The sequence below is a fragment of the Platalea leucorodia genome (genome assembly GCF_965183815.1).
Source record: "Platalea leucorodia genome assembly, chromosome: 13".
Lineage (NCBI taxonomy): Eukaryota > Metazoa > Chordata > Aves > Pelecaniformes > Threskiornithidae > Platalea > Platalea leucorodia.
Window position 1 is genome coordinate 15,942,241 of NC_138835.1, and position 25,505 is coordinate 15,967,745.

General features: G+C 48.8%; 1 protein-coding gene across 3 annotated transcripts; it reads left to right on the forward strand.

Annotated features, from left to right (window-relative positions):
• The first annotated feature begins 217 nt into the window (after positions 1-217).
• Positions 218-13,455, forward strand: ARFRP1 (ARF related protein 1). 3 transcript variants are annotated; one of them, XM_082325791.1, is made up of 8 exons: positions 218-299; positions 1,725-1,824; positions 2,206-2,293; positions 2,781-2,863; positions 3,344-3,425; positions 3,913-3,983; positions 10,454-10,554; positions 12,153-13,449. In XM_082325791.1, exons 2-8 carry the CDS (start codon positions 1,732-1,734, stop codon positions 12,238-12,240), a joined length of 606 nt encoding a protein of 201 aa, XP_082181917.1. In that variant the 5' UTR covers positions 218-299; positions 1,725-1,731; the 3' UTR covers positions 12,241-13,449. The 3 variants fall into 3 exon arrangements, with proteins under 3 accessions (XP_082181917.1, XP_082181918.1, XP_082181916.1); XM_082325790.1 differs by having other exon boundaries at positions 225-292; positions 12,153-13,450; XM_082325792.1 differs by lacking the exon at positions 10,454-10,554 and having other exon boundaries at positions 221-292; positions 12,153-13,455.
• The last annotated feature ends 12,050 nt before the right edge of the window (positions 13,456-25,505 follow it).

Sequence of the window (25,505 nt, forward strand, 5' to 3'; positions counted from 1 at the left end):
ACTGTGCCGCCGCCATGACACCCCGCCAACTTCCGGCTTCACCGCAACCCCACTTCCGGCTTCTCTAGCCAAGGCTTTGCGACACTCCCTCCCCTCTACTGCGCCTGCGCACTCGGAGCCTCCTGGAGGCCCGTGGCGCTGAGCATTCTGGGAGTTGTGGTCCACCGCCCCTCCTCGCACCGCCCCCGCAGCGGCGCGAGAACTACGTTTCCCAGAGCGCCGCGCGGGGGATGGCGCCGGCGGCCGGTGCCGAGGGGAGCGGTGAGGCGCTGTGTGACGGGAGCTGTCTCCGGTACTTGGTGAGGGGCTGCGGGCTTCGGGGCTCTGTCCTCCGCCTTCCGCGCTCGGGGGGCGGCAGAGGCCGCGGCGGAGGCCGGTGGGGCACGGCTGGGCTTGGGGCGGGCCTGCGAGGCGCCGCCGGCCCGGCCCAGGAGCTGGCCCCGGGCCGCGAGGGGGAAATGGCGGTGAGGGTCGGCTCCCCCCTCTCCCCTGTCAGGCTGTGGCAGGGGAAGGAGCGGGGGGGGTCTCCCGGATCTAGGGGGAGCGGGCCGGTGGTTGGGCACCCCTAGGATCACTTGCCGGCCCGAAGGGGGAGCGGGCCGGGGGGCCTTGTCCCCAGCCCGCGGCCTCGGTGCCTTCCCGGGGGACGGCGTGAGGCTGCGCCTCCAGCAGGGCTGAGGGGAAGGGTCCCCGCTCGCCCGGCGGGTACCTGCGCCCTGGGGTGCCCTGCCCTGCGCCCTGATTGCCCCAGCCTGGGAAATCCCTTACTTCTGCTCTGGAACACCTTTCCCCGCCGCCCCCCCTTTCAGCAACGTTGTTTGACTTCCAAGTGATTACTTATCTGCACACTTGCTCAAAGACAGGTGCTCCTCAAAGTCTTTGCCTTGAGGTTCCCTTGGTCTGCATTTAAACAAAAGAGTTGTTGCAATGTTCTGTGAGTCAGCTGTAGCGCTTGGTACCAATACTTCCTGCGTCTTAGCAAATCTTCTCTGCCTTGTTTGTGCAAATCCAACAACAAAAAAAAGTGTGGTCTTCTGCAGGTGGTGGTGTCGCTTTGTCTGATTCTTAGTCTTGTGCTTTTCGCTTGTTACCTTACCTATCTTGCCTTCATGGCATTGTAAGGTGACAAAATACTTGTACGGTGGGTACCATAACAGAAGACTGTTGCTAGATAAGGCTTAAATTAAGGTAAGGAGGGGGTTTTATGTGCCTTTAAGATACGCTGCACCCAGTTAGACCATTAAAGATCCCGTGATACTGTTACATGGATTGGGGACAAGGAGGGGGAGGCCAACCTGTACATTCTTGCCCAAAATGCCCATTCTGTGTATTTGTATGAAGTTGGCTTCATTTTCTACAGGTCTTACATGTGCTGCAAAAGACATTCAAGCGCTTCTTTAGCTCTCCTTTAAGCCCCAAAGCAGACAGGGTCGTTTCCAAATGAGGGCTGAGTTTGCAGTGGCTGCTGGGCACTACGTGCAGAAACAGAGGTTAAGCTCTTTGGAAGATAATCCCTCACTTGTATGCGTTTGAAAATTTGGTCTTGAGCTATTTACGTGGTCTCTCTTAGATCTGTGATTTGTCTTGGGATTGCCTAAATATGAGAGTTACTGATAAAAGAATAACGTCATTTATTTATCCAGTGTTGGGAAAAACTTGCGTTGTGGAATGAGAGACTTTTGGAAATGACCTGTTTGTTAATGATTTCCTGGTACTTGTTGCAGGAGCAGGATGTATACTCTGCTGTCTGGACTCTATAAATACATGTTCCAGAGGGATGAGTACTGCATCTTGATCCTTGGTTTGGACAATGCTGGTAAAACCGTAAGTGCTGTTTATCACCAATTGCGTGGAGGGCACATGTGATTCTAAACATCCGCCAGAAATAAAACTTCCAGCAGACAGGGCAATCTTTCTCTGACTGTATTGCGAGTTATTTTAGTGATGTCACACCAAAGAATCAACTTTTCCCTCTTACTTGAATTTAGCATAAGCTTTCAGGGATGTAGCTGAGGCTTTGGTAATCCTGTAATCACCTGTGATCCCTTCTTTCCTTGCTAAAATAGGGAACAAGAAGAGTGGTTTGTTCCAAGGTCAGGTAGGGCAGTATCTGTTGGAGCAGGAAATGAAAAGGCAGATTTGGGTTAGGGTTACCCCAGCCAGTAAAATGGTTGAGAGTAAATACTTTTTCTTCTTCCTTTTCAGACCTTCCTTGAACAAACTAAAACTCGATTTAACAAGAACTACAAAGGGATGAGTTTGTCCAAAATCACAACCACTGTAGGCTTAAACAGTAAGTAAATCTGTTTGGAATTTTTTCAGCTTTCCTGCACAATTACAAAACAGCTGATTCTTGTTTGAAATATTTAAGAATTGACAAGGGCAAAATAGTTCCTGGAAGCAGAGTTCGTATCTCCCAACGCCCCAGGTCTTTTTGTAAGAGAATAAACCAGGCTTGCTTCGTTTATGAGGGGAAAAACCCTGAAGCCTTAACAAACCAAGTATCCCATGTCAGTGCTATGCTCAGAGGTTAAGCTGAATTTCACCGGAGTTCGTTTGTTGGCCTGATTCTGATGTCATTTGCACTGATACAGCGCTACCTGACATTAGTGGCCACCCTTTGCAAAGGTGTTGCTCTGTTGTTGAAAGTAGCTGCTGTATGGGATTTGTTCCTCTAGAAGACTCTGCTACCCCAGATGTCTTAGGGGGGAGTGCAGGTGTTTGTGCTTTAGAGAACACCCTCAGTTTTCATTGCGTTGTTTTTTCTTCTTTCCCTCTAGTTGGTACTATTGATGTGGGCAAAACTCGGCTAATGTTCTGGGATCTTGGCGGACAGGAGGAGCTACAGTCTCTTTGGGACAAGGTGAGAGATGTATTGTTTTTTCTTTTAGAAATGTTTTTGTCTCATTTAGAATTGAAGCAGTATGATCATTTCATAGTCATACAGGCTTATGGTTAACCCTAGTATTTAGCATCAACACTTTTCCAGAGATTCAACTACATTTGTGCAAGATTAGCAAAGATAATGCTTAATATTTGCATTATTGTTTACAGACAGGAATTACCAACCCTATCTGAGGGTTGTGCCAGTACCAATAAGCTTTTTGGGGGGACGGGTAAGCTTTTTTAGCTGTTGTACTCAGTAGGCCTGCAAACAGAACAGGCAATGTATTCTGTGTGCCGCCAGTCTTCCCTCCAGAAATACACTATGGAAACAGCTGGCTCTAACTGGTTGATCTCTTCCACGTGTATCAAAATTTTACCACATTTAACAAAAAAAATCAGGAAGAGGCACAAATGGTCCTAGCAGGTAGATACACTAATATCTGTGTTATCTTTTCAGTATTATGCTGAATCTCATGGAGTGATCTATGTTATTGACTCCACTGATGAGGAGAGGCTCTCGGAATCTAAAAGAGCTTTTGGTGAGTCCGTGGTGTTTTACCTCTGCTGTGATGTCACGATGTGTTGTGGCACAGTTCTCTCATTACTGTCATGTCTGTTCCTGCATCCTTGGCGTAAGATGTGTGGCCTGCTGAGGACACATCTGTAGTGCTTTTGCACTTTTTTGTTAAAGTCTGTCTCGTCTGTAACACGGGACTCACTTTTGTTGCCTATAATGGCCTTGAATCTCTTTTTGTGCTTATGCTAACGATTTTGGAATTTTTATTCCTTATTCTGTATTTATCACCTTGTTCATTCTCAGTAACATGCTGGTTGATCAAAATTAAGTTTGATCTGGAAAAAATTCTGTGAAGAAAATAGACCCGAAAGGTTGTATGGAATGAAACTGTAATGCAAGAAGGAGCCTCTTGCTTCATCCCTATGTCCAGATGGTCTGTGTCCTGCATTTGCACAACTTTACTCTCCAGAACTTGGCTAAACCTCTGTTTTTGTTTCTGTGCTTTATAGAGAAGATGATTACCAGCGAAGCTCTGGAAGGGGTTCCCATTCTGGTGTTAGCTAACAAGCAGGATGTAGAGGTAAGATTATTGCAGGTTTACTTCTTAAGTGAGCAAATAAGCCTCGGAAAGATGAGCTCTGCATTCATGCTAAATTTCTTTCACATTTCTGGAATGATCCTATGGTACTTTCCCGCTGCTGGAAATAATTAGTTTGAATTTAGTTTTAATTTTCCCCTTTCTCTTCCAACCCTTTTCCAGTGGCATACGTGAGCTTACTGCAGGCACATCCACCTCAGCTCTTCTGAACTTTTTGTGTAAACAGAACAGACTACCTAGCTATGCTGGTCTTTCTTGTACCGTGACTGGGTATCTTGATGCTGTTTTTTCCTGTTTATTCAGTAAAAAAATGTTTAGTGCACTTTGTTTATGCTACTATTACCTGGGAACAGCACAACAAATGTATGTGAAGCGATATCATCCTTTTCCCATAACCAGATAAGATCTGTTCAATGAAACATTCTGTTTGTCCTAGACACTGCCCGCAGTGAATGGCAAGGAATACTTTTTCTTGATAGTATAATTTGAATTCTTCCTAGCATATCCAGGACTGCAAAACTCTTGTTTTGTATTTGACAAGTTAGTGGGCACTACAGCGTGACTGTTCAGGTGACGCATCCAGGGCAGTCCTCGTCTCCCCTGGCATGGCAAAAAGGGACGAGAGTGCCTAAAGTGCGCGTGGTATTTTCCATGTTTTCCTTCCCCCTTTCCATGCCTTGTCCCTGGAATTCCAGTACTGCAGTTCGAGTGGTTAATCTCTAGATGGAGCCAGAGACTGTCAGTAGAATTTGGAGTACCAGCCCTGGCAGCTGTGGTGGGTGTCTGTTTCAAAGTATGCTAATACTTCCCAGCTTCTTTCCCTGGCCTTTACCCCTATCTCGGTGAGTGTACTTGTAGGAAATACTTGAGACTGACATAGAAATCACTTTGGCTTTAAAGGAGGATTTGGTTACGCTTTGTATGTACAACGCAACAGATTTTTTTTGGATGATCGTAAGATTATCTAGTCATAGAAATAAAAGAAATGTAGTTCCACTTAGACAGCATGAGAATGAGACAGGACTTCTGATTTATGGCCCTGACTTCACTGTGATCTCTGGTATGTGTGGAAGTTGGCTGTCTTTTCTGTGTGGAAACCAGAATATTAACTCTCAGATTTCCACGCAACACTACAGCTTTACAGCAGGGAGCAGTCTGCTCTCTTGCCTTTAGTTGTTGAGCATTAAACTGTATGCAGTGACATGGAAAGCTGTTCCAATTTTCCTTATGGCTGTATATGCATATTTTGTTATGGGCATACTGCAAAGGCCAGCTCTTCTGGCACCCTAGCCAGACTAAAGAGAAATGGTTGAACAAGTGGACTTCTTTATATGACTAGAAAGAGGTGTTTGGAACAGGCTCTCAAGATAAGAACTGTGAATGAGTCCTTGCTCCTTCTGGAGGGTCCGAGACCAGCCCAGACATTCAGTGCCTTTATGCAGTCCTAGAACTGCGACAGGAGATTAGCAAAACTGTACTGGCTGGAGGTGCACCTATTTTTAAGAAATACCTGAATTGTGTATTTAGAGGTCTATTCCTAGAGTATGATCTTGGATATGGACACAGAGCAGAGGGACATCAATGCTATTAATAAAACATTAAAGAGACTATAGCTTATTTTTCAGTAATTATTCAGGCTCCCTTAAGCAGGGTTTAGAAAACTGGAAGGCCTGTTTCTCTTCCACTGATCTGGCAGAATTGAAGACATCTGAAAGAAAATGGAATGTTACAGGATTGTCATTGGTAGAGATTTTTCTGCTCTGGATTCCCAGACATATAGTTGTAGTGGGGAATTCTCACCAGCATCCCTCTGTCGTTAACGTGAGTCATGATACGGGAGGATAAGTGGAATCTTAACCTTGCTGGTATATGCGGCTGAAAGATAATTCATGATGATTACGTCTTTAAAGGCCAGCAGAAGGCTTGTGGTGAAATACATCAGAAGTAGAAGGTCTGACAGGTTTTTTTTTTTTAAAAGTTTACACTCCTCACAGTAAGTTTACATTCCTCACAATAAGCTAACAAAAGTTCTGGCTCAGTGCCTGAAATGCCTGAAATTGCATGAAGTGTAAGAATTTTTTAGCCCTGATGCTAAATTCGTTGTAGAAAAGAATTCCGCTGTTAATAGGCACCACTACCCTAGGGTGAGTTGCAGCCACGCAGCACTGCCAAGCATGGGTGGTGTTTGGCCATATCAGGCCATGAAATACAGTCATAGACTGTAAAATACCAATTCTAATAGCATGACAAAACTGTATATGATATTTTTTTGCACCAGGAGAATGCTCTGTGTTTAGCAGGGGCTTCAAAACTGGATCATTTTGTAATTAATTAAAAGACTGGGTCAAAGGTGTGTTGTGGGAAGGAGTGGGATCTTTTTTAAAGGAACTATTGCTTTGTAGGGGAATTGAATGTCTAATATATAAAAATCCATGCGGACTCCCTTTCAAGTCAGAATGCCACTTTTGAAAATATTAGGCAGTTTTGCTTACCTACTGCTCGCTGCAGAAAAAGCTGCAAAATAGGAATTTATATTTGCCATTTTGATGTGAATGCGGCTGTTTAAAGGTTTATAAAGGCTATCTATTTCCAAGCTGTACAATGAACTGTTAAAACTTGAGGATAGAATGGCTTGTTTTGCAAAACAATTAAAAATACTGGAAAAAGTGATCTGAAAAAATAGCATATGAAAATAATCGGGTGTTGTATGAGTCTTTGGGAGGAAGTTTTGCCTTCCTAATTTGAGATATATTCTGGAAATTTAATGTGAAATCTCCAGAGTGTTGGAAAGCCTCCTCGTGTCTTTGGAAAATGAGAGGAGTCATGGTGAGTAGCAGCATATACTTGAAGACTCATAGTGTTACCTGTTCTCCACACCGTTGTTAGAAAACAGGCCTTCTGCATGACAGCCACTCTTAATTTCCAACTTAAGAAATACTACAACTTCCCTGTAAAATTAGTTTTGATTTAAATAAGCTTGTTTTAATTTAAACAAGCTTAAGTCTTAATTTAAAATAAGCTTGTAAAAAAAGATAGCACAGGACGTAGGCCAAGTTGGTTACACCTTTACTTAAATAGTTGTACTTAGGCTATCCACCTTTCTGTTGTTTCTATTTTAGTTCCGTTCTGCCGATCGATTACTCTTGAGATGGCTGAAGGGTCAATACTTCAGGTTTTGTCCTGATCTGAGGCCAGGCAGCAGCATTGTCTTTCCTGCAGTGGATTTGGCAAATGGATAAAGACTCTACAGCGCAACCTTTTTTGCCCAAAACAGCCACACATGTTTTTCTGCAGGTGACTCCAGAAACGGAGCCTTGCTGCTTGATATATTTCTAGGTGTACCGTTCCCGAGTCTTAATTTGGGCAATGCTGTTCTGAACCCTTCATAAGAGGAATTTGGTTGTGCAGGCAGGTCAGTCCTGGCTAGACTGTGCCTTGAAGAGCCTTCATGATAAGATGGCTTGGAGTTGAGACAGAAATGGGATGTGTCAAGTTGTGTGACTTTCCTCTGAAATGTGTGCTGGATAACATCACTCCAGAAAGGTCATCTGTGGTCATTTTATTATTGTAATGGAACAGTGTTTATGTGATCACAAATCCAGCTTCCCTAGTTTGCTCTTGGTTTATGTGGTTTCAGTTGAGAAACAAAACACATCTATAAACAAATATTTTGTAATGTAGATAGGGAGGTGGAAAAGAGGGGAACTTAGAAGCCGCAGATGACATTTTCTCCCGAGCATGAGAAGCTCAAATGCTCCTAGTTGTGATGGGTAATCTGCCTCATCCTCTGTGGTAAGGCGAGATTCCAGCTCATGGCTTCCCCTCGAACACTAAAACAAGGCTTCTCTGAATTGATAGTTCAGTGGTGCTGTCCCCTCTGCTGTGTTGCTGTACTTCATCCCAAGGGGAAAAGGACGTTCCTCAAAACCGGTGTAGTGTCATGATGCAGTGAGATCCAACTATAAACAATGAAAATGGTGCAAAGGCTCCTCAGAAGCAAAACTCTTTTCTGATGCAGATTTCTATGGAGAGCAATGGCTGGACAGCTTTGTGCAAGTTAGGGCAGGCCACGATTATACCGGGGGGTGAGAAAGGGAAGTGATTAAAATAGATTAAGCTGAGGGAATAAATGGCCACAGCAGCTGTGAGCGGCACTGGGAGAAGCGGACTTCTCAAAGGCCTCGAAGATGGAGAAGGTGAAGGAGGTGGATTCTCTGTGCCGCTGGATGCGTGCAGGTGTACTGCTCTGCTGGTGGGTTTTGGGAAGTCCATCGCCTGATGGCTCTGCACAGGCCTCTGCAAGTGGAAGTAAAGGACAGCATGACTATGCTCTGCGCTGTTACTTCCTACCTTGAACACTTTCTCTCAGGTTTATTTTAAAAAGATTTAAAAATATATCATCATTCAGAAAAGGAGACATTATTGTACTATGATATTAAACTGTGATCAGCTTAAAGTCTATTTCAAGAAACGTTCGCTCGGTTTCAGCTGCCTTGGGATTTAAGCTTCCTGCTGCCAAGTTTCATTTACTGAAAAAACGTAATGACATGAAAAATAGCTCAAATTACTGACATGCAGCTCGTCTTCCTTCCGAGTTGTTGGGTAACTGACTTCTCTAGAGCTCTGGCTTAAATCAAGAAGCAGTTGAACCTGCCTTTCTTTTTTGGCAGTGAATGTCATACCAAAACTAACGACGCATCTTCTACAAACTTGTAGAGAATGGTTCTTTGGTAGTAATCTCTTGCCTGTCTTCCAGACCTACTGGTATGAATTCCAACTCCCAAGGCCAGGCTGACTCCCTCTAAAGTTAGTATTTGATTTTTTAAAATATTTATTTAACCGTTTACCCTGTGGATGACAGCTCATCTTTATGAATTGCAGGTTTTTCGTTTGGCAGAAATCCTCAAGTAAGTTGTTAGGGCTTTGGTGCAATGAAGTAGGTAACATTTTGGGATACAGTTTCCAGCTCATTGATTGAAACTGCAAGTTTGAAATGCAACTTAGGTCATAAGAAAGCACAGTCATCGAAAGTTGCACAACTAATGGATTCTAGGCCCTTCACAGTGGAAAATCACAAGTCTGGATTCGAGGGCACTGGGTGAATTGGGTGTTGTTAAACTCCTTTCAAGACATTTCTTAAGAATCCTTCTTATTTATGAGCACTGAAACCTGCTTATTTGTCACATGGTCATCCCCACAGTAGTTTCCCATATTTAATTTCTCCACAACCACTATTTTGCAAAGTGGATCGTTGATATCATTAATTTCCATCTTTCTGCTAAGTTAAGGCCCAGATTTGTAGAAGACTGAATTCTGTTCGCAGGTAGTCTGTTCTTTCAAAGTGTACATCCACTTGGACTAATCCTCAAGACTCACAAGGGTCTGATTTGGCATTTGAGTAAACACTTGCCCAAAACATGTATTTGAGCCTCACTGAAGGTCCCAAATGTCTTTGCAGAGAGAGGAAGAAAGCTGGGCTCGTGGCCAGCTAAAGTGCTTAAATGGCTTGTCCAAGGCTTCCGAGGAAAAAGTGAGCACCAAGATCAGAAAAGGATTTAAAGGCTGGTGATTTTTCTTGTACCTGCTTCCCGTGCTCAGGGAGGAAGATGCAAGTCTAGACTTGAGTAGGGCAGGTTTGCTTTTGTTGTGTTTGCAGCTCTAAGAACGAAACTTTTGTGGTACTACTGTGATTTATGTCGGGAAAGTAATCGACTGGTTTATTGAGGGGGGGTTATGCATTTGTGTATTTTAAAACCACTTCCCAGCAATCTCCTAGCAGCCTTACAGAAGTGCAAGACCTGATGGTGATCAAGAGCAAAGTGACACCAGGCGTCAGAAAATGTACTGCATTTAGTGATGTCAGCATGCAAAACGCAACCAAACAAGTCCAGAGCAGCTATGCCTTTAATGTCAAGGAACATGCTGAGAACTTAGGAAAAATCACATCCAGGCCGTTTTCTGAGAGCGCGCATGTAGGGAGACACGATGCAGGCCATCGGCAAAGAGTCAGCTGCAGGACCGACTTGTCTGGGATGCTGGCGGGTACACCGTTTCAAAAGACTTTGTAGATAGATGCGCTCTTGTTGTGTTCTGGCAGACAGAAGTTGTGCGTGACGGTTGGGGCAGGTTGGAAGGAGTATCCCGAGGGTGTGCAGGTTGTGCTCATTTTCATGACTCTGCTGAGAAGCGTACATCTTGAGGACCAGGGAGGTGTAGCAGTGTGTGTATACTGTCTGAAAACAGCATTTTCTTTGGTGAAAAAAGAATATGTTCCTTTTTTTTTGGAATGTAAAGAAGTGAATTTGCTGTGTTAGTGGGTGGGGGGGTTTAACCTCACAGTGTTGGGCCATCCTGACTGAAGCAGAACTGCGGATGTGGTAGGATTCATTTTGGAAGAAGGTCACCATCTCTGGTAGCATAGAAAGCAAGCTCTTCTTTGGTTTCCCTTGCAGACTTGTCTGTCAATACCTGACATCAAGACAGCATTTAGTGACTGCATTAACAAAATTGGGAAGAGAGACTGCCTGACACAAGCCTGCTCTGCTCTTACTGGGTAAGTGTGAGAATGGATGGTGTTTTGGTTAACCGAAGAGCTGCAGGGTGGCACACGAGCAGAGCAGTGCTATAAGATTCAGTAGCCCCTGAAAGGGAGCTGTGCTTCCTTCCCAGCACAGAGAGATACTTGTTTGCAGACCTTGGACTTGCACCAGGTCAGTAACTTCATCTGTAAATCCCACATATGAAACACAGCAAAAACGTACTCCTGGCTGAGAGCAGCGGGACTTGGAGGCGTATGGAGCTGTTGGTTCTTGTCCTTTATCATCCCTTCTCCGTACACAGTAGTCTTTGCAGTCGTTGGCTTGCTGCTGCTCCTGGCTTTTATGTAAGTCAGTTGAAAATAAAGCTCTTTATGACGCTGCCAGCAAAGTGAGTGGTGTTCTGTTGTTGGCAGAGTAATTGTGCTCTTGCTTTCATATTTTTTTGGCGTGTAGATAAGCTTTGTTATGTAGATAATATAACAATCTCCAAGAGTGTTCTTACACTGGGGACGCCTGTGGTTTAAGTTACAGTGGCTAGAACAGACAAAAATTTGGGAGACTCTGATTCTTCTTCAGGCCTACACAGCTGCACGCCACACAGCTGCACGCCACACAGCTGCACGCCATGACCTTGACCAACCCACTGGATTCTTGATATCTTAGCATCACTGTTGCATACTGAGTCTTGCAATACTTCGGTTACACTTTCGGTTCTTTGGGTGAAAAGTGCTATTGGGCATAATTCAAAAGTACTGTTCCAGATGGCTAGAAATACTCCTGTCTGAACTACTGCCTGCACTGAATCCAGAGCTTTGAGTTTTCTTCTTTTTTTAATCTAGCAAGAAAGCTGGATTATTATACAAGCTACAGCAAAGGATAAGAAAAGCTCCTTAAACCATGAGAAAAATCTCTGTTGTCTGCATTGCTAAGAATCAAATGCCATTAAGCATACGAATGACCACAAGAACAAGAACAATGGTTAAGCACTGACTGGAAGAGAAGTATTAGATAATAATCTTATGAAATGCAACCTTTTCAATTGTTGTGGGGTTGGTACAAACACTTCCAGTTTTGATCTGTGTGGAATTTCCTTTCAAAATTTCAGTTTGAGTTTGCACTAAAAAAAAAAAAAAAATCAATTGTGGAAGTCCTGACTGGGAGGCGTGCAGACCAGTGAGTTGGTGACTTGCTTGGCAGCCCCGGCACAGACGATTACAGAAAGCTGGAGCCCGGAGTGGAAGATCTGATACAGCTAGCCCGAGGCTTGTAGCAAAATAACCTCAAACCAGCTGACTGTCAAGTGGTTTGATGCTTGTTCATCCCAAGGTTTCCACAGAGTTGATGACTAACAAAATTGGATGTAGACTTGTACAGACACCAGAAAAATAAAGGATGGAGTTTACACACTGAGTTAAAAGAAATCAGATCCCCATTGTTTGTGTGTATGAGAAACTAACGTAGCAATGCCCATAAATAACTGCAGGGCAGAACCCTTCACTTCCTCTTGTGAGGGCTCAACTAGGGACTACGTGAGCCATGGTTTTGTTCTTGTTTGTTTGTTGGTGGTTGTTTGGGTTTTTTTAAATCGTGTCTATTTATCTTATTTCCTTAGCAAAGGAGTGAACGAGGGAATTGAATGGATGGTGAAGTGCGTGGTGAGGAATATTCACCGGCCCCCAAGAAAGAAGGACATCACGTAAGAAATTCGAAGTCAGCCAAGGAACGGACAGTCTTTTTCCACACAGTTTTGTGTTCTCTTTAAAGAAGGTGGTCCACCGGATTCCTATTACACCTGATTCTTTCCTAAGTTTGAAGACAAACGTTCTCTTTCTGTGTCTAAAAAACTTGAGCAAAGGATTCCAACTGGGTGGGGGGTGGGAATCTCTTCCATTAAGTATTAAGTCGTTGGCCTGAGAGCATAGACCGAGTGGCAATCTACACATCGTTGCAGATGCAAAGGACTTAATTTTCTACCGTATTACTTTGTGATTCTTGATTTGTTAGTCTAACAGGCTGGAGGCCAGTGACATGAAGGAACTCCTGAAGGAACTGTGTAGGTGAATATGAAAGGGGAGGGAGAGCCTGGGGAACGGCTGTCCCTTCTAACTGAGAAGACACCTTGCTGCTCCAGCCCCGTGGTTACTGTAGGTGGTGTTACTGGCCCTGTTATGCTGCTGTTTGTATAATGGGGAGAGACAGTGTTGATTATAACCCACTTTTCTGTCAGCATGTCGATTGGTAACTTTTACCTCTGGTAAATGCAGATACGGAAGCCAGCCACGATGGTACACTGGTTCAGATGGGTGTTCTTAACAGGACGTGAACGCCAGAAGCACTGCCTTGCTTTGACTGCCAATCTCTCTGTTGTGCATTCTCTTTAATCCTAAGAATAATTGGTATCTTCTGTAACTGGAATGAATTGAGGCCCTCTCTGTGATATTTCTAGGCCGAGAGCTGAACCTCTAGGCAGGGAGAAATCATTATGCAATAAAGCTTCCTACTGCTTTGAACGTCTCTTGCTGACACAACTGATGTTCAGAAATAGCGGTGCTTAGCCCTCTAGTTTTTTGAAATGCAAGAAAGAACAGAAAGGCAGCTCTCAAAGTCAAATAGTGCTCACTTCTTATGTAGCCTGCCCAGCCAGTAATTCTTCTGACATATCACTAACATTTCTCCAAATATCTCTTTTTACGTGTATTTTACAGTGGTTTGGCAGTGGGTGTTGCTTTTTGCATGTTTTAGTTACTCCTGGCACTGGTGACCATCCTGTGCTGTTTGCTCCCGTAACTAAGGGGACATCATTCAAGCTCTATTTGAGCAAGTTAGACAGTAGTGTTTGTTTAAAGATACGTTATTTGGCATCTGTCAAAGAACTTCCTGCTAAATTTTCTGCGTGCAACTCAGTGCAGATTTTTTTTTGCGAGAGAACATAATTCATTCCCTCACATTTGGGTCAAATTGTGTGGGCATCTGGGCTGTGTCATTAAGCACATGAAGTCAGTGGAAACAATTGCATACTGGGGAGCAGAATGTTACTTCTCAGTAATGCTAGGATAGGAGAAGACTAGCCAAACTGTCTGATAAGATCTAAATCCCTTTCAGTTACTTGCTATTGTTAGAACAGGCGGTATAAAACAGTAGCCGAGCTTGCGTTTGAATGGTGCCAATGGTAGTGCCATATCCCAGAAGAAGTAAACTGCGGTAGATCTAACTCGGACACCAGCGGTTTCGTGAGGCTCCTCCGGACCTAGTGACCCATCTCGGGTTTCTTATGCACTTTGTGAACGTAGAGGATCCCTTGAGGATCGCTCACCTACTGTAAGAAGTGGCACTTTCTCTGGGTGCTGCGTGTGATGCAGGGCTGAGAGTTTCAAGCGTACAAAAGGGTCGGATACCCAGTGGCCATTGGTTAGAAGGGAAATCTCTCTCACTTGGCCATCTCTGAAAGCCTGAGTATTTTCAAGGTATCTCTGTGGTCCCGGCTCTTGTTTTGGTTGGCAGGGGTGGTGCTAACAATGAAACTGAAGACGCAAAACAGTGACCGGTGGACAAAGGTGCCTTGCTGAGAGACAAAACACTTCAGTCGAGTAACTCGCAATGTCTGTTTAATGGGACACGAGGGGTTTTCCAAGCTTTCCACATATTCTTCTCAGATCTCTTCCTCTCCCTATTCCCTAGGAGACCAGGGAGGAAAAACAGTTTTGAGCTCGAGGCCATAGCTGTTCTCACATGTTTCTAGACACAAAGACTGCTTTGTGGTACATATCAGCAGGAGGTCTTGAATTAAAGCAAACGTTTTGACTTTGGAATTCCAAGTTCGCAAGAGTGGGAGAGTCTTTCACCCAGAAAGATGCACCAGCTGCGATACATAAGTACGAACATGCTCTGATGTCCGCAAAAAATCAGTTTCTCTGAAAGCAGCGGTGAAAGGCTCGGTGTCATTCAGGGTTAGCTTCTAGAGCAGTAACAGCAGTTACTCGGTGGGGCATACAGATGCAGCTGCTTGGCTCCCGAAGTCTGTTTTAGGAAAGAGCTTCGGAGTCAGGGTTTTTCACCATTACAGATAAAGTGCACCTACTTGATACTATCGGAAGATTTCCTGAGTGCTGGGGAAGCCCAGCAGGTAAACAACCCAGCCAATTACTGAATTGCTTTGGTGTGTCCTCCATGCTGCAGCATGAGTGCGATGCAGCTGACAGATGCAAGATAAAGATCTTGCTGTGGAAGCACAACCCGGACTCGCATCTTGCTGATCAGGTACCATGTGCAGTTACTTCACATGAAGCGCAAAGGCAAAGGCATGCTGCTAAGTCAGCTGGGGTTTTTGGTTGCATCTGCTCTATACGGTCATAAATGGCTCCCCAAGGACACCGGTGACGTGCTGGTTTTATTGCAGCTTCAGTCTCTGTAAGCAGGTCTGTTCTGCTAAGGATGCCTCCGTACAGAGCAGTGCAACAGGACCCGCCGCCATGGAAAAGCCTTCTGAGAAGGGATGGTGGTCGATGCATAAGCTCCACTAAAAAAAGATCCCACTGGCAGAGTCTAAGATGATATGCTGGTAGCTGGTAACTACTCTGTATTTTGATCGGTAATTTAATCAATAATTTATCATATTTTAGACTTGTGCTTTATTTAAGGCCTTACAGGAAGCACAGACTTCCATTTAAAATGCTTTTGCATTGCAAGTGACCCCCGCAAGACCTCCAACCAAAGCGAGGACGTTTCTGAGTAGTTTGAATGTAATCAGTTTTTCAGATTTTTGGTACATTTGAGAGGGACCTGTTTTGCCCACGCCCGTTTACAGCATTTTATCTCTCTGAAGAGGTGCTTTATCTTTCCAAGGTGAAACAGTTTCATCATCCGCACTGAGGAATCACTTTTTCCTTTAGCGTGCTTTACACTGAGAGAAAGCTAAGTGTCTAACAAGCATGGTAGTTATGCTACTTGCCTTATTTGACCATTGGCAGAAGATTAACTTTCTCTTACCTGTCTGGAATTTCCCTCCCTTGCAAATATTTATTAGCTGTTAGCAGCGAGAGGCAAGAACATTCCTTAAAAAAACCCAAACCCCACTTCTAATGCTTTTGAGTACTCTGTGAATCACCGTGCTGTCCACGTGGTGGCAATTTCATCTTCATCTGGAACTCTGGAAAGACGCAAGAGCTGAGTTACAGCACTTTTTGCTGGCAGTACCTAATGCCATCCCACGGATTACGCGGTGCCACGATTAACACCGTGACGTGTTGGCCTTGCTGCAACGGCCCGACGATCTGCTTCGCAGCGATGCTGATGTCAGATCTTATCCCGCTCGCCATGACATCCCATCCCACAAAACCTGGGGGAAATAGCAGGACAAATCAGACCCAGCTTCGTGCTGAGTCCAGCATCTTATTTAAGGCTCTGGCCAGTGCCATCTGTGTCGGAGCAAGGGGAAGCAGCGAGCCGAAGGCCTGCATGGGGTATACGCCCCCCGCCATCCTTCCTGCTCTCTGCTCAGCTGAAATCAGCCTATAACAGAGAATTGGCCTTAAAAGCCTTTCCAGAGCTGTAGGGTTTTATTCCCAATCGAGCTATTTTTAGTCTCTTCTTCCTTATAATCCTACATCTGTACTGCTGACACATCCTATAACGTCATTTGTACACCGCCACGTCCAGCACATCCATCGGTTCATTTAAGGTAAGGATCTGGCTTTACACATTACAGATAGCAATCTCAAGTGAAAGGGCACTTCACTGCAAGCCTGGAAGCTTGCTCCTCCTCGGTGACGATGGTTTAGCTGGGCATGAGACGGGCGGGTTACTCACGATTTCCAGAAGTGTGTGCTGATGAATAACTGTGAGGTCCCATTGTGGGCTCGGACAGTGGAAGGTTACAGCAGTCCTCAGCTAAAAACCTGGATTAAAGTACCTGAAGGTTCCTGAATTCCTTTAGGCATTTCATTATTTTTGAAACAGTATCCTGGGACTTCTCTGGGATTAGTCCAAGGGGAGGACTTCTAGAGGGATCTGCTAAGAAAGGCAGAGAGTGGTGCTGTCACTGCTCTCGACCGTTATCCCTTTAAAGTAAAAAAAAGTCTGATTAATGCAGATGGTGACAGGCTGGCAGCCACCGGCGGCGGTGTCCACGCATGAAGGAAAGCGGGTCCTGCCTCTGCCTGCAGCTCCGCTTGTGCCCCTCAGCTTTCCCCAAAAGCAGCACCGCGGACCGCGTTCGCCTGCAGTCTTGGGCCCGTTTTCAGAGACTGAAAGAAATTACTGCCGAGTGTGTGTTTGCCTATAGCAAAAGCAATTTGGACAATCAAGAAAAACAGGCTGAACTGGCCCTGCCGCAGAGACGGGTAATAGGCTGGGTGCCCTCTGAAAAAAATCCCTTTTGGCCCCGTTTTCTATTAAAATTTGGCTCGAATCTCTCTCCAGGGACCGGCGAGGCAGCGGAGAGCTGGCCCTAGCCTTTGCCCTCTGCCGAGCTCTCCCCAGGACGAAGGATGCCAGAGCGACTACAGCAGGTGCTTTTTCATGCTGGAATTTTATACAAGTTGGAAATCCCACACGAAACACTCTGGGTGTTTAACACACATTATTTTGTTTGCGGGACCTCAGGCATTTCCTGCAGCATTTCCCTTTGGTTTTGTTTCTTGTGCTTCTGAAATCCCTTAAAGAATTGTTTTTCTGCTCCTCTGGTAAAACCAGCTTCCGTGACAAGTATCGGGGGCTTTCCATTAGTTTCTGTACGCACACTTAGGCTTTTTTATATCCAAAAACCACTTCAGAAGGCCACAGTCGCAGCTGTCGGTCGTGCCTGCTCTCAGACAGCTGCCTCTGCACAGCTTCAGTCTGATCCCAGGCCTCCACCCACGACTCTGCCTCGGGAGGGAGCGCTGATGACGTTTTCGGGAGAAAGAAAGAAATGGGTACGAAAAGCAGGCAGAACCTGGAGGAAAACGACTGAGGAGTGGTGCAGAGACCCCGGCCCGGTATGCAGCATCGCTGGGGAAAAAAAATGACCTGAATTTCTTCCGTCAGCTAGGTGCTCGTCAAGTGGAAACAAGAGGAGGAGGAACATTTGCAGCGAATTACTCAGTTGCGGAATTCTGGCTGACATTTATTTTCAAACACGTAAAATCACTTCTGCAGGCAGGAATCTCCTCATTCCTTCCCGGTTGCACTGTCTTTCCTTAAAGCTGAAGGCTGTGGATGCCAAACGAGTTTCCAAAGGTCTATTTTGTTAGCAGTGTTCTTTTTGCTGAATCCCACATTCCCCGCATCGTTTTTTGAGGATGTCTTTGCAGCGGTCCCACCTTTCCCACAATCATGTTGTCACATGCTCCCAAAAGTAGCTGGGAAGATGAGGCAGTAGATATATTTGCTTAGAAACTCACAGGATGAAGCATCCTTTCCTTGAAACAAAATCCTTGCTGGATGAAGATGTAGTAATCTTTACTAACCCTGCTAACTCATGAGTAATAACTTCTTTTGGTGCATGTCCATAGATGGTACTGTCTTTCTGCCATCCGCAAATGCCCTGCTTGCACTTCCTCCATTCCGTCATCCCTTCGCTGCTCCCTGCCGTTGCGGCCGTGACGGGAGCGAGCGGGCACCGCGCCGGACGCCGGCGCCCAGGCCCGCGTCCCGCTGCCGCCAGCCGGGCCTGCGAGGTGAAGCGCAAGCACGGAGCCGTCGCCCCCGCTGCCGCTCGGCCGGGGAATCGCCCAGCGGCCGGGGGGCGGCTGCCGGCGCGCTACGAGCACCGCGTTATTTAGGAAAAGCTGCATCGGTTCAAGCGTACAGCCTTCAGCTGCATGGATGTCACGCTAAATGCTTGGAGGAACTAATTCAAACCTCTGATCCAGGCAGCCTTAAGGCGGCTGTATTCAGTACGTACCATAAGCACCGCTCTGAGGATAAACTAAATTCTCTGTAAAATTAAGTGCTTTCCTGAAACAGAAACCTCCAGAGTTGTTTCTGTTGTGTTCCTGCTGGTGTTCCGGTTCAATTCGTAGCCAGGAACTCCTCTGCTAGCTCTCAGGAGTTAAATAACCTGATACGATCTCATCTGTAGGCTTTCTTCAGCAATTCTTTTTTTATAAAAAAATAATTGGGTTCTATAAGACAGTCACAAAGAGGAATAAGGAATTCATTGTTCCCAGAAACTGGTATTGCAAATAGCACCTCCTCACTGCAGCCCCTTCCACCCGTAACGGTCGGAGGAACACCCGGGCAGCGCCTGCATTTCGCACCGAGCTTTTGCTGGGCGTCCCCGTTTGGGGACCGAAGCTCACTGAGGTGCGCTTGCCCATCAGGGGAACAAGGCGGGGTACCAAGTAGCCTGGCCTCCTGAAAGATTTTGCTCCTCTGTCGCAAGCAAGGCTTATTTTTTTTACATTTGAGGTTATGCACACACCCCCCGACCACCCCGCTTTTAGCAGGTCTCTGCCCTGGAGACGCAGGCGGTGGAGCAAAGGCAGCTGGCCTCCTGCGCCAGGGCAGCTGCACCGGCAGCAACGGAGCCCACGCAGCCCCGGCCTCCGCAAGGGCGAAGCTCTCCCGAGCCTGCACCCACATCCTCGGCGCGGTGGAAATTTTGACAGCTCATCTCCGTGCACGAGAAGAGGCAGGATCACAGGACAGGCCACGCCGCGGGCTGCGAAAGCCCGAGTAAATGCCCCGTGAGCGCGGCCGTTGTACCAAAGGGCAGGGGATCTCTGTAAACAAGAGGTGCTGAATCACAGGCTAGGTTGTGCCTGCGTGACATCGCGTTCGCGCACGACGCGAAACTGGGTGAAAGAAGAACTTGGTTTTGATCTTGCCCGAGCTGATGTGTTCTTTCAGGTTCAGAGTCATGAAGTGGGGAATGTACACTCCTATTCTTATCTTCCAAGTTTCCCGACTAAAGAGTCCTTGTCTTAACTTCTGGGAAGACCAAGAGAAGTCCAATAAATCACCTACCGAGCTGCGTTGTCACAGAAGGAAGCACAGAGGCAGAAATCGAAACCAGCATCGGGGGCTCTGTATGATCGGACTGAGGCTGAACCGAGCGCGCTGGCGCGCGGCCCCGAAGCCGACCGCAGCTCTCCAAACCTTTATCTCGTCCCTCGCGCTTGAGAGTCAAAAACACCCTTAAGTCCACACGCCTGCGGCTCGGCACCAGCCCACCCAACGCCCGGCCTCGCTGAGCTCACGTCCTCGTGGCGCTAGCTGGGAAGTCGTCATTCCCTGCACTTCCATAGAAAAATGATCAAGTCTCCCGGCTCCACTCCCCTGTGTTACAGCGAAGCCACAGCACAGCTGCAGCTCCGCTACGTTCAGAGCAGCCGGGAAAGCCCCAGACCGAGCCCGGGACGCTGCTGGCACCGGGGCCGCTGGGTGCCCGGTGCTGGTCCGGGGCGAGCGGCGATGGGGGACGCCGCAGGCAGCAGCCGGAGCCTCGGCTCTCCCCCATCCGTACGGGGCTGCGAGGGCTCCGCTTTCCAATGCTGCTGAGTCACAGCAGGCTGCTCTAGCCCTCTCCTAAACACTCTGTAAGATGGAAAATGCCATTGTTTTTAAAGGGCAAGCAAACAGTTGTTTTAGGAAGACTGCTGTTTTATGTTGACCCAGATAATACTGCATAAAGTACTTGCGGTTCTAAACCGCGAGGGTGCTGTGTAAGGTTATTATAGCTGTAGTCATTCCAAGCTTCCTGACCGTGTTTCCCAGAAAACTAATGTAAGCTAAAGGGCATCAGAAGGTTGACTAATATATTCTATTTTTATACAAGCTAAGGGAGGCAGTGCCCAGACCTGAGCTTTATAGGCCAAGTACCTTGGGAGCAAATTGAGGGGAGCCAAACAACGGCTGAACAAATAGGAGGAATGTGCATCGGACCTTTGCCGGGCGGATTCCTGTAAGTGACCTTTTAAGCCTCTCAGGGCAAAACCAAGCTTTTCTGTAAAGGACAACTGTCCTCCCAACACTTGCTTGGAAGCAAACACTCGACATAAGCGGAAAACTGCAGGGTTGTGCTCTGTAACCACCACCAGAAACCAGAGCTAAGGTTTCGTTAAAAAAGACAATTTCATGCTAGTGTTTCTTTAGCTCCCGTTTTAACTATTGAGTCGGTGCTACAGCACTGTCTGCACAAGCCTGCTGGGTACTAAGTACTCCCGAATAACTGAATCCACCTGGGGAGATCGTGGATGAAAGGCCCTGGCACCCGTTCTCACCTTGCTCAGCAGCAGGCAGCAATAATTTGCTTTTTTGGGCCACGCTTACTGCAAAGACCTCTGAAGACCTTCGAACCGTGGCACCCAGAAAGCTCGTGGCATTTTACAAGGGGGAGAGCGGGGGCCTTTGGGGACCAGCAGGCAGCTGGGCAGCGAGGGAAGGGGCCCCGATGGTGCGGACCCCGGCAGGGTCAGCAGGCTGCCGAAGGGCCTGAGCTTCTCTAGCAGGGATAACACTGACGAACCAAACTGTTTCCTTTTCACTAATGCCTTTCATTAAGGTTTTTACATTTTCATTGAAAGGATTCATCAGTCAAATTCTGGGTTTGGTGGCCACGTTAGGCAAAAATGCTCATTTCATTAAAAGAAATAGGAGGAAGAGGAGGCAGAGTTTCCCCCAGCTCTGGCCGGGTGCAGATCGAGGGTTCTGAGCCGCGCTCAGCCCGGCAGCACTTGCTCCATCTCCTCACCTGCTCCCGACCTCCCGGTTCCCCCGTGTCCGACCGGCCCGGCTGGGAGCGGGGCACGGCGGCTCGGCGGCCTCTCGTTTGCTCTTGGAGTCACCCCGCTCTCGGGAAGCCCCTAGAACACAGGAGGGCACAGAAATTATAAACTGAGGAGGGGAAGAAAAGGGGGCAGGGGGTGAGGGGTGAGACCCCGTGGGAGAAAAGCACCTCCCTGGTCCCACGCGTGCGACCGAGGCCGGTGGCGCCTGAGCCCAATGCCCTGGCGCGGCCAGCACGCTCGCCGGCGACACGGAGCAGGTCGGTGCACCTCAGCAAGCGCTTTCCGTAAAAACGGGGATGCAACTTCTCCTTCTCCTGCTTGGTTTGAGGCTTCACCCCTTGAAAGCCACGAGAGGCCCATAGAAACCAACGTGTACGAAGACCTCCTGCAGCAAAGGAGGACTGGAAAATAGCAGTGGCGTAAGCGAAAACCAGTGCTGCACGGCAGCAGGTCTGGGTCCGGCCCGGCAGCACCACCAGTGCCGCGATACCAGGGCGGCTTCCTGGCAATGGCTTTGTCCTGAGCATCACGGCACCCGTTGCCCTGCCTGCGTCGGGGGTCCTCTCTCAGGTCACGTCCTTTGGTACCCCAGTTCAGGTACCCCCAAACTGAGCGCAGGTTGGTTTGCCCCGCACGCTTCAGCCATCCCTCCGCTCCTGCTCTCGGACACGGCCGACTTTCTCGGTCCCGCCACTGCTTCCCCGGCACGGCCGGCGCTCTCCACCTGCAGCACTGGCACCGCCGGAGCTCGGTCCCATCACTGCAGAAATAACACGTGCAGCAGCGAGGGACGAGTCTCGGCAGGGAAAGCCTGGGCATGCAACACGGGGGATTACAACCAGAAGAAAAAAACCTACAATCCGGAGAAAAAAAGATGCATGCTTCAAAAGAAGATAAAATCGGTGCCTCTTTGGAATAGTGATGGGCGAATTCAAACAAGCTCGGGGTGTGTGAGCACTCCCCGCGTCCTCTCCCCCAGCGTCTGGAGGGCTGAGCCCGCCGCCGGCCGCTGGGCGCCGCGGGAGGGCAGGGCTGGCGGCGAAGAACCACCTCTAGCGAAACAAAAACGCGGGGAAATCTGCAGGCAGAAGGGTGAGTTCACCTATGTTGTTACTAGGTTGTAAACCCGGGGCCAAGGGTGGCTGGAGTCTGTTTCGACAAGCAGGATTACGAGTCTGCGCTGGTCACATCCCCTCTGCGCACCTCGAAAAATCCCCCCTTGGTTTCCTCTAGCAATCCCGGCTCTCCTTGTTTGCGATGTTGAGGCGTGAACCAGCTACACATGACCTCACTAGAAAAACTCCCACTGACTCCTTAAACTGGTGTTCATTGTTTACCTAATCCCGTTTCAAACCCTCCGGCTGCCGCACCAGCACTATTCTCCTCGAGTTAAAGCGTAACGTGTCCGAACCGCTCCGGCGACGAGCAAGTCGGCTCCTGCCGACGGCGGTTTCGTGGGTCGGAGGAGCCGCTGCCGTCCTGAGTCACCGCCGCACCTGGCCGCAGCGAGAGGCGTCGGAGTCAGCCCGTGACACAGACGTAACATGCGGCCGTGCCTCAGCAGTTTAAATAAACTAGTGGTTTTGTGGGTTTTTTTCCTGCTTGAAGTATTTAACAGCAAAGGGTGATAGGGAAGCCCGACTCAGAACAGCGTGCGTTGGGCTTTTTATGTAGTGCTCATAGCATTTGGGAAAATTGTCTTCTGTGTACTAAATACCTGAATCATCCCCGGGAGAGAGCTACATCCACATTCAGATGCTACCACGTACTTGTCCTTAGCCACAGCCTGCAAGGAAGGCAGTGATTTAAATTGTCAGGAAGAAGCTCACGCTGCTGACTGTTCCTCTTCTCTCTCCGGGCTTCGGAAACTTCAGTGAAAACCAAAAGGAGTTTTTATCCTCTTGAGTTATTTCACCTCTTCAACTAATTACACTTCGGATCAGCCCGAGGTTGGTCTGTGACCGCCTGCTGTGGCGTGGGAGCGGAGCGGGGGGAGCCGAGCACCGCGCCGTGCTCATCCAGGCTTCTCCGCTTCCCAGAAACCGAGCAGGACTCACGCGCTGGGGTGTTCGGAGGCTGGTATAAAGGTCAACATTTACCAGAAAGATCCCTTGCTGTCACATTATCTGTCAGCCCACGCGAGGAGAAACTTTGCTGTGCAGAAACGCCAGCTAACTCGGGACGAGGGGATCCGGGTCGGGGGGAGACTGCGGACGACAGCAGCAGGGAGACGCGGGGAGAGGGCTCGCACTGCCGAGGAGCAGCCTGCGAACGGCTCCGGTGCCCGAAGCGTCGCCTGCCTGGAAAGCTCCCAAAGGGACGCTCCAACCTGCCCGCGCTGGGCTCCGACACCAACACCCAAACGCACACCGAGCCACCGCCAGGTCAGAACCACGGCGGCAGAGCAAGCTAACAACACGTGGGTGCTTTACGAGACATCTCGGGAGAGCAAGTCTTCGGCGGCACCGAGCCGGGGGGCTGGCGGCTGGCGCAGGGCATCACCCGCCTTCCCCAGACCCTCGGTCCCGGTTGTGCTGGCCGGGCTGGGGGAGCCTGGCAGCGCAGAGCTCATCTCACGCTGGGCGATCCCTGGTTATTTAACCATCCCCTCCTGCTCCGGCGAGCCGAGGTCTGCGGCCGCCACTGCAATCTCGCATGGGACACGGGTGACAGACACCCATCGTCTCCCCTCCAAGGAGGGGTCGGACGTGGTCGACCCACGCTCAGCGCGGGGAGGGCCACGGGGGCTCCGCGAGGCATCGCTTCTCGGGAGGACGGGAAGGAGCCGGGCGGCTCTGCTCAGCCTTGCAGCACCTACCCGGGGGGTGCTTGACCCCTTGGAGTCACGGCGGTGGGACCTACCCCCCTGCAAACCTCTGGGTGGGAGCAAGCCTACAAAAGCGGCTGCTGCGTTTGCTTTACCTGACCGGACAAAGGATCTGTGCAGACTGACGTCCAGATGGGACAGAGCACTCACGGTGTCAAATAAAAACCGCAAAACAAAACCAAATCACCCCAAAACACCCCTCCTCTGCACTGGCATCCAGCAGGAAAGATGTTTCCTGGGCTTTTCTCCAGGCCAGGGCAAGCCCAGCTGGGAGGACGCGTGCTGGGAGAAGCGGGGCATCACTGCCCAGTCTGCGTTTATCAGCCGCGGGGCTCCGGCATCGCTCGGCGAGTTGACGCGGGGAGATGAGCACAGGACAGAGCACGGCTGAACCACGGCCGCTCTGCTTTAACCTCTGCCAGCGCCTGGTCGGACCTGGGCTCCCGCCGAGCCCCCAGCCACGTCGCAGCCACGTCAAGCCGCCGGTGAGCAGCCGCGGCTCAGCCGGGAGCCTGGGACCGGAGCTGGCTGCCTTCTGCCTCCCTGCGCAGCTGGTGGACGCCTCCAGCCCACAGCCCAGGCTTTGCCTTGCTGGTGAGAAGGGCAGCAAGCTCCAAGGACAACACGAGGTGTCCCGAGACCCCGAGCTCAGCCGCAGTGCCCACGGGCACTTCCACCTCAAGACTGAGGTCTTTTGTCACGAAAAATACACAGAAAAGGCACCTCTTTGGAAAAATCACCCAGCTAAACCAGTATCCAAGATAATGATTATCAGCTTCTTGCCAATAATACTCTCATTTCCCCTTCCTTCCCCCAACTCTCACGGTAAATACGCGTTTCAAGAAGCCAGGACGGTGTCGACAAAGAAGGGGAGGCGGTTCCTGCACTAACAGCCCGCCATTCCTCTTCCCCTTTAGACCAAGGACACCGAATCCTCAGCGCTGAGTCAGGACTGACCGCAACGCAGCAGGACGGGAAACCCTGGAGGAGCCGCTCCGATGGAAAGCCTCCTCGCCTCCCGCCCTAGCTGCTCTTGGACCGTGCCGTCGGCACTTCGCTGCTGCCACGGGACTCGGAGCACGGCACACTTGGGGACTGAGCTGAAGCCACTGGAATAAAGCGGCTCAGTAGGGCAGAGATTAGATGTGGTGATAACTGAGCATTGGGAAGGGGAGTTGTGGTCCCCCGTGCACCCTCCTCTGTGGGATTTCTAGGCCAGGCTTGACAAAGCTGCTGGGGGATTGCCAGGATCAGTCCTGGCTCAGTGCAGAGGTGCAAGCGATGGGTCCCCTCTGCTGCTTTTCAGCCATTTGCTTCTCTGCCCCTGGCTGAACTGACCCGGTGTTGGGATCACTGAACTGCTTCATCCCCAGAGCCCAAAACCGGGGCGAGACAGTTGCAAGCCTGGGATCCCCAGTTGCAAGCCTGG